The sequence below is a fragment of the Tympanuchus pallidicinctus genome, unplaced genomic scaffold (genome assembly GCF_026119805.1).
Source record: "Tympanuchus pallidicinctus isolate F22 unplaced genomic scaffold, pur_lepc_1.0 scaffold31, whole genome shotgun sequence".
Taxonomy (NCBI): Eukaryota; Metazoa; Chordata; class Aves; order Galliformes; family Phasianidae; genus Tympanuchus; species Tympanuchus pallidicinctus.
Window position 1 is genome coordinate 14,976,717 of NW_026294749.1, and position 12,370 is coordinate 14,989,086.

Sequence of the window (12,370 nt, forward strand, 5' to 3'; positions counted from 1 at the left end):
TAGAAAAGGGTAGAGAGATGGGCCTAAAAACAAAACCACAGCAATGATCTGAGGAGAAACAAACTAATTTACTAAATAAGATACTGGAATGCAAGCTAACACTATAATACAATATAATAAAACTAGAATTGAAGATAATAAATTAAATGAAAGTGTCTGAAAGCCAAAGGCCATCATGCTGTGATGAGACTCCACCCGCAACAGAGATGTACCAAATGATCGAAAAAGGGCCGTCAGGAGACCTACGAAGGCCTTTTATCTTTTCTCCATGAGCAGAAATGATAACAGAACAGCGAACAGTTCTCTGGGGGATGTAGTAGTTCTTCTCTTCTTCTTCTTCATTCATTAGAAATGAGCACGTGGGTAGTTTTTAGCATTGGTGGTAGGGCAAACCTCAAGCAGATCAATTTGGCACTGGAGGCTCATGATGAAGAACTGTTCTTAGAGGGTCCAAATTGCAGCAAAAAAAATGCATCTAGGAAGCTGAGGGAAGCTGAGGGAGAGCAAGGCAGCTCCCCCCACCCTTGGCAGCACGGCAGCTCTGATGTGTGTGAGCAGAGCTGGGAGTGTCAGCAGCACCCCTTCCCACGTACTAATACCTCTGTCAATGGTTGAGTCTCTAGCAGTGCTGCCCAGTTGACAAGCTTCTCTGCTATCTAGCAACACACTGTTGGCCCATTGTCCCAACACTGAAGTAACCAGGTGACAATAGGTACATTTGGTTGCCATGAAAAGTCTTTTCTCAAACCTCAAATTTAAGTCATTGAATGCATGTAAGTCCATGAGGCCGGATGATATCCATCCTAGGGTTCTGAGAGAGATGGCTGATGTGTTGCCAAGCCACTCTCCATCATATTTGAAAAATGATGGCTGTCGGGTGAAATCCCCAGTGACTGGAAAAAGGGAAACGTTACTCCCATTTTTAAGAGGTAAAAAAGGAAGACCCGGGGAACCACAGGCTGGTGAGCCTCACCTCTGTGCCTGGGAAGATCATGGAGCAGATGCTCTTGGAAGCTATGTTAAGGTACATACAAGACAAAGAGGTGATTTGAGACAGGTGTTTCTGTACTTCCAGCAAACATGCTGCAGCTGCAGCAATGCAGACAAATAGTCAACTCTGATTTTGTGTAAGTACTAAGTCTGAAATTCACTGAAAAGGTTTATTAAAATTGCTGGTGCAGTTGCACATGTTTCTGTATTTCCAGCAAACATGCTGCAGCATGCAACCCTGCACATAGCATTGTGGTCCCTTTGAACCCAGGCCATCCTATGATTCTATGATTTTCACAAAACAGTAGGCTGACCTTGACAGGAAAGATGCCTCATAGTCAAGATACTATTTAAAATCCAATAGTAACTTCGTTGTAAAAAGGTACTGATAGAGACAGTAATTTGAAAAAAAATCAATTTATGGATAAGCACTCACAACAGATGTAGTGTCAGAAAATATTACCTGAAGAGGACCTAAAGCAAGTTTACATTTGGGTATATTTCACTGCTGCTGTAGAAGTCTGCTCTCTGCTATTTAAAAATACAGACTTCCAAAAATAAAGAGCTGAAATTTCTAGTGAGCAAAATATTTTTCTCCTCCTCTATATCCACAATCTACAAAGTGTCGTAAAATCTCTGTGTATAAAAGAAGTGGCTGGGAGAGCAGCATAGAGACATAACTAGACCCCAAATTCCTTAACTGAAAGCAATGGTGCATGGAAGAGACTACTTAGGGGAATACTCAAAAAACAACAGACATTACAGTCGTACAGATTCTGAAAGGACTGATACAATCTTATCTCCTTCCTATCTGCTCATCCAATATTAAATAAGCATTCTGCAAGTCAGTATTCAGTCAGCCTATTTCAGAAGGATTTTGGTACTCTATCCCACTAAGCAGTCAGGAACATTTTGTAATATTAATGGCTGTAAGAGATTATTCTTTTGCACCACTGTCTCCAAAGCTTGCTTAGGACACAGATGAACAAGTCCAAGCAAGTCCTAGTCAAGGGCTGAGAAATCCTTTGTCTGAGGGACACAGATGGACAAGGCCAGGGGCAATGAGAGAGTGATAAGCCAGAGATTAACAGCCAGGAAGCAGCCTTTTCTGTGGGCTTATCTCAAGGAAGATGGCCATCTCAGGGCGTAAGGCACATGACTTACCCAAGCACCCAGGAATGCCATGCTGCCAGAAGAAAGATAAAAAGGGAACCTACAGGCGTGAGATTAGGTTTCTGACAACAGATTCCTCACGAAGAAGAAGAGGTTTCCTGACAACAAATTCCTCATGACCTGAAGGCTTAAGAACAAGAAGGTGTCTGCCATCAAAAGCCTCACAAGCCTGCATGCTGACGGACTCTCCTGGGCCTGCCACCCAAGTCCTGCTGCTTCCTCCTGGACTTACCTGCCACTTCTTCCTGCTGCCTGCTTGCTGCCCAAGGCCGCCACACTGCTGCTGCTCTCCTTCTGCTGCTTTTGCCTCAGACCTTCAAAACGTCATGCAACGGGACGCTGCTGGATCCTGGTGGTGACTATCCTCGCTTCATGCAATTCTTGCTTCTTTCCTATCTTTTCTATCACCCACCTGCCCTTCCTCATCATCCTAATTCGTAATAGTCATCGTCCTGCCCTTCTCCATATCCCTGATTAAGATCTGTAATAAACATTTGAACCGTTGCTTCTTAATGTCATGCCAGGTATACACATATCAAAGAACCTTCTCTCCTCCTATAAATTGGAGCAAGACAATGGCTAACATTCTGTTTGATTTAAAACTTTCTTAGACAACGTTTATGAGCAGAAAAAGATTGTTCTTTTGAGGAAGGCACAGTGGCTAATGTGTCACAGCAGTTGATTGAAAAATACCCATGGACAAGTCTTCTTATCACAATGCACAAGTCTAATAGCCTTGTTCTTCAGTTAAGCAGCATTAGACTAACCAATATTTTAATTCTGTAGCTGGATTTAGCAGTAAACCCATGGACAAAAGAACATTCAGCCAGAGGTTAAATGAAACCTAAGGAAAAAAACTACTTTCCCCACTAGGAAATTGAAGATGCTATTTAACAGCACTCTATTATTTCTGGAAATACAGCATCGATGGGCGCTTCATCAGATTGCTGTAGAACATTGTCATATTACTACAATTCTTGAAATAATTTCATTTTTCAAAGTATAACTTTTTGTGTTTACAGTTACCTCTGTCAGCATTTCAAAAATGGAAAGTACACCACGGCACAAAGCCAACTAGTATTCTGCCATCAAGTGAGGACATGCAGCCATCTCTGGACCATCTGAGTACCACAGCTTTTAAGGGCAGTGCTTTCAGAAACGAGATGCAGATTCAGATCCTGAACTTGAGAAAAATCTTACACAGAAAAGGTCTTAGCATTGTAGTATACTGTAGTATACTGTAGTACACTGTAGTATATAGTAAGGGGCAATACTGCCCCTTACTTTACTAGGGAGACATAAAAAAAAACCAAAAAAAAACACAGGTAAACTTGCCATTAATAGACAATGATGAAATTCCTGGCATAAGTAATTGTTTTTTTTGTAATTAAAAAAATTTAAAGAGCAGATTCAAAATCTTGGGAACTTTCATTTACTCTCCATAAAACTTACCTTTTTTCAGCTACTAAAACATGGGCTTCAGTATTTTCCAACTTAACACAGAAACAATGTCAGAAATACAACAAAGCAATCTCAGTTAAAGATGTATTTACATTTAGAACCACTTACAAAGTAGCACTACAAACAAATGTAAGCAGGATACTTTTCCCTTACAATTTTTTTGGGAATAAGGAAATAAATCAGAATCTACTGAAATAGAATCACAGAATGCCTTGGGTTGGAAGGGACATCAAAGACGAGACAGTCCCAACCCCTCTGAAGTAGGCAGGGCTGTCAACCACTAGTCTTAAGTTGCCCTGGGTCCAATCCACCATGACCTCGAACACTGCCAGGGACGGGGCATCCACAACCTCTCCAGGCAGCCTGTTATAGCACCTCAACATCCTCTCTGTGGAAGAACTTCCCCCTAATATCTAATCTAAACTCTCGCCTCCTTCAATTTAAAACCATTACCCCTTGTCCTATCACTATCTACCCATGTAAGAAGTTGATTTCCCTCCTGATCATAATCTTTCAAATTTTGGAAGGCTGCAATGAGGTCTCCCTGGAGCCTTCTCTTCTCCAGACTGAACAAGCCAAGGTTCCCCAGCGAATTTTCGTAAGAGAGGTGCTCCAGCCACCCTCTGATCACCCTTGTGGTCCTCCTCTGGACCCTCTCCAAAACCTCCACATCTTTCCAAAGTTCAGATCCCTAGAACTGGACACAGTATTCCACATGGGACCTCATGAGGGCCAAATAGAGGGACAATCACCTCCTTCACTCTACTGGACACAAGCAGTGATGATCAGGTTAGGATGAAGGTAAGGCCTCACTGAATCATGTCTTCCTTATAGGCTCCTCCTAAACACAAAAATGCACACCTCCATGGGACAAATTATTAAGAGCCCAGTCTCTTCCACATATTTTCCACTGTGAGGATAAGGACTGTGAGAAAAGTCATACAATTTCCATCACTAAGAATGGCTACACTAATAGATACAATCAGAGAACTTCTGAAGGACTTGACTGATGCTCCCAAGACTTGTTTATTCGCAGTCTACTCTCAATCTTCTTTATCTGACTCATCTTCCTGCATTCAGTTCCTTCATATCAGCTTCACTTATCATGAGACTATTTTCCTTCACCTGTTCCCCCTTAGTAACATGCTGTCTTCAATTTCTCTACTACACCTGACAGAATAAATCCTTCAGTAAAACCACGGGGTTTTCTACCACTTTACTCTGCTCTCCGCTTTTGCATAATATCCTTCTCCAACATTTAATCCATCCTGCCTTTAGGACAGTGCTATCTAATATTAGGAGTTGATGACTGTACCTGACACAAAAGTAAGAGGATGTAGCTTGTCAACTGGACACTCTCTTCCTCATATTTTGTTTGATTTGTTGGCCTCAATTCCAATTGCACTGTGCTGTATTGTATTATCTTGCATTCTGAGATCACATTTAGTACATTAATGTTTCTCCTCAGATTGTTGCCACTGCTCTGTTTTTGGACCCATCTTCTATCTCCCTTCCTTTCCCCTTCTCCCCTCTCCCAGGGTGCAGTCTCATTAGTCACAAGGCTGGCCCAGCTTGGCCTATAAACCGTAAATGTTTTTTTCTCTCTTTCCTTCTTTTCCAGGCCTGTGGGCCGCTGTCCTCTGTCACAGCCGCAGATGGAGATAACTCTGGGACAGGAAGCTCATGCACGTTTGCACAGATTGAAACACTTCTTTTCAAAGTAGATCAGTATGTCAGGAGGCACAAGACTGCTGACACCTCCAGTAATCGGCTAGTCAGATATGAACAGAATTTTGCCATGGATTCAAAGCTGAGGCTTAGTTACTAAAGCTAAGATGTCTTTTTAAAAAAAAAACATTTTAGGTTCACTATGTTACTACCTTCCTTTTTCATTTTTCCTTTGACAGAAAATGTCCACCTCTCTCTTGAGGCAACCTACAAGCAAAAGTTCTACCAGCTTAAATAGGACTTCTGCTCCTAACTTTTCCAGACACTTTGAAAAAACTATACGCATGACCAGTAGACTTCCAATGCAGATATGCTCAGAGGACAGGAACGCATGGCAGTAAACTCAAGCAAGAGATTCTGTAGTCCGCCCAATTTTATTCAGCTTCTCATCCCAATCCCTCACTGAACTACTATGGTTTAGTATCCATTAGTGTTACACTAAGAAGCACTCCATACTGCACAAGTTTGATGGCAAGAGGACTCCAAAGGACAGACAAAAAAAAGTCTGGTTTAACAAAACAGAGCACAGAAATACTACCATTCTATGACTAGTATGGTTTGCTGTCTGTTTTCCAACCTCAGCCCTCAAATCAGGAAGGGAGGGAAGCTGGGACAAATTAATGAGGTCAAAAAATTCTTCCTTCTTTCAGCATTTAAGACAGAATATGTAATTTCACTGCATCTTCTCAAGTAAAAAAAAATACCTAAAATCACACCTTGAACATTCCTCAAATACATGTGACTGTCCTTTCACTGAGTGGAGGACAGTGCAGGTCAAGACCAGCCTGTCTGGGGTACAGCACTCATTCAGAAGCTTTGAATCACCCTGTGCAATTCTCCTTTCTTTTCTCCCTTCTGTGTCTAGACAGGCACCTACTTGGGCTTTGCTGGAATTAGATGGCATGAATACATCTTCCTAACTTCATATCTTACTCCAATTCCTTCCTGCCTACAGTGAAATCAAACAGCTCTAACTGCCCTAGTTAGTCAGAAGGAATCCCTCTGCAAGGTCTCCAGACTGGTAACAAGTTAGAGAAGTTTCCTGTCATTTGACACAAAGTCGTGAAGGACTGCATTTTTGCACTGGAGAAATTAATAGCTCCAGTTTTTTTAAGATTTATTTCTTCCCACACAATGTCAGTAAATCTGCAGCTATCATGCCAGAGACGATGACTAGCACTGCACATTAAGCAAAAGGGTAGTGACATTTGATTTGCATTATTTCTGGCACGCACGCAAATCCTCACATTTTACAACATAATATCAATATACTTCATTTTATTTTGATTAAGAGTCACATCTTTCACTGATGACCTTTAAAGAATGCTTTCTTCCAGACACTTAAATGCACCACTGATATACTATACTTTGTCATCAAAACAACGATCATTCCTCAGATGCCTCTGAAAAGCTACAGAACCTTTCACAGAGCAGCTCATAAACTTCCCACTGATGTAAGCAATACAGAGAAGATGCAAATATAGAATTTGCATCAGCTCACTCACTGCATTCAGCAACGAGGGACACATTCTGCTAATCCACACCCTTACTGGAAGGTTGCCCTTCCTTAGAGGATATCGCCACAATGCAATTCAACAGACATTAAGTTTATTAGCTGGGTAGCAATCAAGTAAATTAGCAAATTATATATATGTCTATGTATATGTAAGTTATTCTTACCTTTGCTCCACAGGCAATGAAAACGACTTCTGTCGAAAGGCTGGTTCAGAATCAGAAGGCAAAACTTCAACTTTCCTGTAAGATAAATGTTGAGTCCAATTAGTAAGAATACGGATTTTTCCCCTCCTCTTCTTTTTGCTGCATTTTAGTCACAGAGAAACTCATTTTCTTGCTTCTTAAGTTTCATCTTTTTCAAGATAAAGAAGCTTCCAGAATGTCATTAGATACCCTTTACTTTGCAAGTTTTTACTGACAAACTTTTCATTTACAAGAGACTGTCATACACTGAAGGCTACACTTAACAGGAATGCCCATCAGTACAGCTCCGCCATTTAATCTCCTGCTTGTTGGTGTCACCTGGATACAGCATTAGCTGATATTAGTTTTGCCATGTCCTCTGCTAACGGAAGGATTTGGCTAGCTCTGAAGTTGTTTCTAATTTAGGTTCAATAATCCATTCCCCAGTGGAATGCAGAACTCTTAGGGATATCAGTGGCTTTTGTATGTACATTTTCCTATCATCTAGAAGCTCTAATCATCGTGGTACATCCACTGTGGCAGATGCTTGACAAATGCAGAACAAAAGGTCAAGACCAAGGAACTTAAAATCAAGGTTAGCAAAAGCAAAAGCAAACTTTAGCCCATGTTATCTAAGTGACATCACAGAGAAAAGTCTCACTGGTTTTCCTGGTGACCTGAACTCCATTAGTCTGAACCAGATCCAAAAGCATCTTGCCCTAGCAGTATGTCCACTGCGAAGAACCAAAATAAATCTACAAATAGAAAGTTAAAATACTGCACAATTTGGCTTTGAAGAGTAAATACACACTGTTATTACAGTTCCTTCTGCTGGGATTGTGTTATATAACTTCCTAATTATCATATAGGGGTACCAGTTTCTTCTGGAGCTTCATATCCTTAAACAATCAGATTAATGAAGTAATATTTGGTCATGTGAAGCTACGGCAACTGAAAAAAGAAAACCCTCATCACTATAAAGTCTTGCAGGCTTTTGAGCAGGAGGCAGAAAGGATAAAGGTATGGCAAGGGCTGGTAAAGGTAAGGTAAAGCTTAAGCCAGAACTTAGGGCAAATAAAGGTGCTGAAATTCTTGAATGTAAAGGAACACCTTTGGATGAGGGTGGGGAAGAGACAATACTTAAAGTCATAAATAGCAGCAAGAAGTGAGGACCAGGACACTGGAGTGTTACTATTTTGTACGTCGCTTTTAGGGTTCCCCCAGTGATGTCTTCTATTCCCCAGTTCCCTTACCTGCAAAACATAAGTAACAGTACTGTTCTCCAGTAGTGTAGAGATGCAGTACTGAAGACTTAGATGCCTGGGCTACATCAGGCCCAGCACTGCCAGCCAGGTGAGAGCAGGTACTGTCCCTCTTTGTTCAGTGCAGGTGCAGCCACACCTCGAACACTGTGTGCAGTTTTAGGTGCCAAAATATAAGGACATAAAACTATTACAGCATTCAAAGGAGGACTACAAAGATAGGGAATGGTCTAGAGGGCAACACGCATGAGGAGCGGCTGAGGTCACTGTTCAGCTCAAAGACGAGGAGTGAGGGGAGGCATGATGGCAGCCTACAGCTTCCTCACGAGGTGAGCAGAGGGGCAGGCACTGAACTTTCTGGTGACAACAGGATCTGAGAGAAGAGCATGGAACTGCACCAGAGGAAGGTTGGGATGTCAGGCATTCTCCGGCTCGCAGCCCCAAGCTGTCAGAGTTCAAGATGCATTTGGACAACGCTCTTAAATACAGGGTTTGAATTCTGGGCAGTTTTCTGTGTAGAGCCAGGAGTTGGACTCCATGGACCTCATTCGTCCTTTCCAGCTCAGTATGTGCTATGATAATTTTTACTTCCACACAAAAAATCTACATGTTTACCACACAAAACTTCTGTGTGTTCCTTTCAAATACCTTCTCCAAGTCCTACACTTGCCTCTCTGCCTACATGGTTCATCTTATATTTAATTAGGGGAATAAATTTACTTTGAAAAGGGTGAATGGGTCAGAGAACCAAGAAAACAAAGGAGAGCGAGAAAACCTTTTTCTCTGCTTAGTCTGAACAGTTTTGCCTCACTCTTGAACTTGAAGAGAAAGGTAGAAAATTATACATTTAAAGCAAGTGCCAATTTCCAGCTTATATTTCACAAAATAAGATCTCAGCAGCAGCTTAAGAAAGGCTGCCATCCCCTTCTATTACAGTTAATGATCTAGTGGCGCCCTTCTCAGAAAACAAAATCACAGGTTCTTACACTGATACAATCCAAATAAGACATGGGTGCTGTAAACTTGTTTCTGCTACTGAATCATGTATGGCATTTCTGTGTTTCATTTAAGCCCTTCAGCATACAGAAATGCAGAAGATTTTAGCTTTTATTGCACATTAGGAGGACTCTTGCTATATATTAAGATATGGTTTCAAAGTCAGAGTCCTGGTTGTAGGTGTTCACACTGGAACTTCAAAGGCTGATTTTCCAAGTTGATGCTTCCAAGAGTTCCCAGTGGGGCCTATAAAGGCAGCTGATTCTTACCTGTTCTGCTGCTGTAAAGAGCTAGATGTCCCCAGAACAAAACATTTATGAGGGCTTTTGTTTGTTTCTTTCTTTCTTTTTTACCAGTCATGGATTGCAAAAGGGTAGAAATATAAAATAATTTTTCTCCTGCTTTTAGAAAAAGGGAACATGCTTGTCGTTTCAAACTACTGCATTGATGCGTGATAAAATGCTACTGATGCTACCAAAATGAGACCAAATGCCAATATTTTAATGGTGCTCAGTGAGCTAATGCAAAGCTGCAAAAAGGACACAGCCCTTGGTAGATACAAAACAGTAATAAAATTGGACTGCAGTAATTTACAACCACTACCATAAAAGATATTAAGAAGCTGGAACTGCTGATGTCAAATATCATGTCAATGGATGGAATATGCAGCATACATCACTCTGAGAAAACCTGACAAGAGCTCACTTTGCCAGTGCTCCGAGCACTCTACTGCCTATTCCTCTGAAAGCAAATTTACTTTAAGATCACTTATCTTTAAAGCCCTTAACAAATTAGGAAGCACCTATCTCCAGAACTATGTACCTTTTTCAACAAACATAATTATCAGTCTGGCCCAACCACTGACAAAACCGTGCACAGTTCAGACTAATGGGAAAGAGAATTCTGCAAGCAAGAATTCAGCAGTAAAACGTAACTTGCCCCCAAACCTGGCTATCTACACTGAAGAAGCTTTTGTTGGCTTTTTCTTAGAGGTAGAACAAGTTGGTCCTTTGCACAGCTTCATCAATTTTTAGTGTAAATTTCTCTTTCATTATGTAATTCTCTTCAACTTTTGCAGATTGAGCAAATTCACCCACCTACAGCACAAGGAGAAAAGAGTAAATTCCTCTATACAGTGACTCCAGATTATTCTTGATATTTACATCAATGTGGAATTTCCAGTCTCATCCACCTCTTGTCCTAGCTGCTGCATTTATATCTTACAGTCTTGCATGCATAACAGACATAACAGGTGCACAGCTACATCAACAGCCAGTTATACACAAAAAAATATGGTTAAGAAAAACTGTTCATCTCAGCCATAGTCTTTTAGCAGTCTTGGAAAACTCCCAATCTTTGGATAAAGCTGGATCATTTTAATCCTGCTGCAACACAGAGAGCTGCTTCCTTACTTTTCAAGGTTGCAAATCAACCAATAATTCCTTTGTGCTTCTCTGCAACAGTCAGTGATCAAACTCATTCCTTCTGGAAACTGTTAGTTCCCTTCTTTTTTACTTCTATTCAGCTGCACTCTTTGACAAAGCTTTTCTCATTGTTGCTTAGAAAGGATTTTACTCAAAGGTGGTGTGAACCTCCCTGATAGCCTACTAGTGTCTTTAATTCAGTCACAAGAATTCTAGTAGGTTTTAGAGCACTCATTTACTCTTCTAAAAGCCTTGGTGGCTTCTTTCTGTCATACTATACTCATCAACCTATGCAATACATATATATAAAATATCATTATGCATTTTTATTGGCATCCCCTTGTCACATGCCAGTCTTCAAGCCATTTGTCTGCCACGATAATATTCAAAAGGTGTATATATTCTAAAATGCAACGTTTTGTCTGGTAGCCAGTAAGGCAATACATGTCTCTTCTTTGCTTCCCTTCAATTTTAGAATAATATCTCTAGAAGCCCCTCTGCACACTCAGAGCCTTCTGGCTACTGAATTTTCAGGAGAAAAAAAAAGCTTTAATTACTTCAAATGAAGAAGCCTTTAGGAAAAAACTCCGCTAGACACTTTATTCGTGAAATGATGTGAGCAGCCCCAGGGAACTTGTGCTAAGATACTGTCCTGCCTCAAGGTGCTAACAAAATATGACTTCCACACCCAGACTTCAGAAAGGACCTTCTGCTAAGCGATATTTTTTGTGCTTTACTGTTTGCCTGTAGGAGAGCCATTCCTCACACTTTCAGTGATCAGCCAAGAATCTTCTATGAAGAGAGGCAGATTTAGCAAAGAGGGAAGAAAACGAATTTTGCCACTAGAAAAGTATTTCATGAATTTAACATAGGTAAAAAGCTGAAAGACAGCATTTTCCGAAAATTCCTGCATTCGTTGAAATACAGCTAGATATTTATCAAGATCCTTGCAAAAGATGCTGCAGAGACTTGTGAATTTCTGATCACGTACATGAGAGACCAGATATAGAACAAACTTCTAAGCGAAACGCTCAAAACGACCCCTCAGAAAACTCCTTCCCTTATGGACAGCACAGAGACATTCTTATTGATGCTCTCACATTGGTTTACTTTCCACGATTTTTTAAAAAGAGTCATTTGTTTTCAAGTATCACCAATCAGGAAATTTCTACCCCACAAGTTCGTTTTTTTCTAAATAAACTTTCACTCCTATTCAAATGACAAAGCATATGGGACAGAACATGGACTTTTTTCACAGTTCCAAAATACCGACACTGATAAAAGACAGCCAAGCAAGAGTCTGAGACTGTTCTCCATATAGCAGTTGAAGTTTCTTATACTGTGAAAGAATTAACACTGAAATGGGGACTCTAAGGATGCCACAGAAGTTATAATTAGTGAGAAACTCTCATAGTGAAATTTAAAAAAAAAAGTGGTTCATGAAAACAGGATAACAAAGTAACATTCACGCACTGCAGTGAAAAATGATAAGGGCACTGCTACAGATAAGCAAAGCACAGCTACTGAATCGATTTATGGCATTATTTCTCTTTCATTATATACAAGCGAACTAAGGATGAAAGAGGTCATTTACAGGAAGGACTCTGAAAGTCCTGAACTAGTTAAGTGGCCTTGGAA

The 12,370-nt window shown here is 40.6% G+C and overlaps 1 protein-coding gene across 1 annotated transcript in view; it reads right to left on the bottom strand.

The window, feature by feature from the left end:
* TPK1 (thiamin pyrophosphokinase 1) overlaps nucleotides 1-12,370 on the bottom strand; it is a 200,321-nt gene that overhangs the window by 152,569 nt on the left and 35,382 nt on the right. Inside the window, 1 exon segment of the mRNA XM_052697696.1 lies at nucleotides 7,033-7,107. Within this exon segment, the coding sequence (XP_052553656.1) occupies nucleotides 7,033-7,107 (75 nt within the window).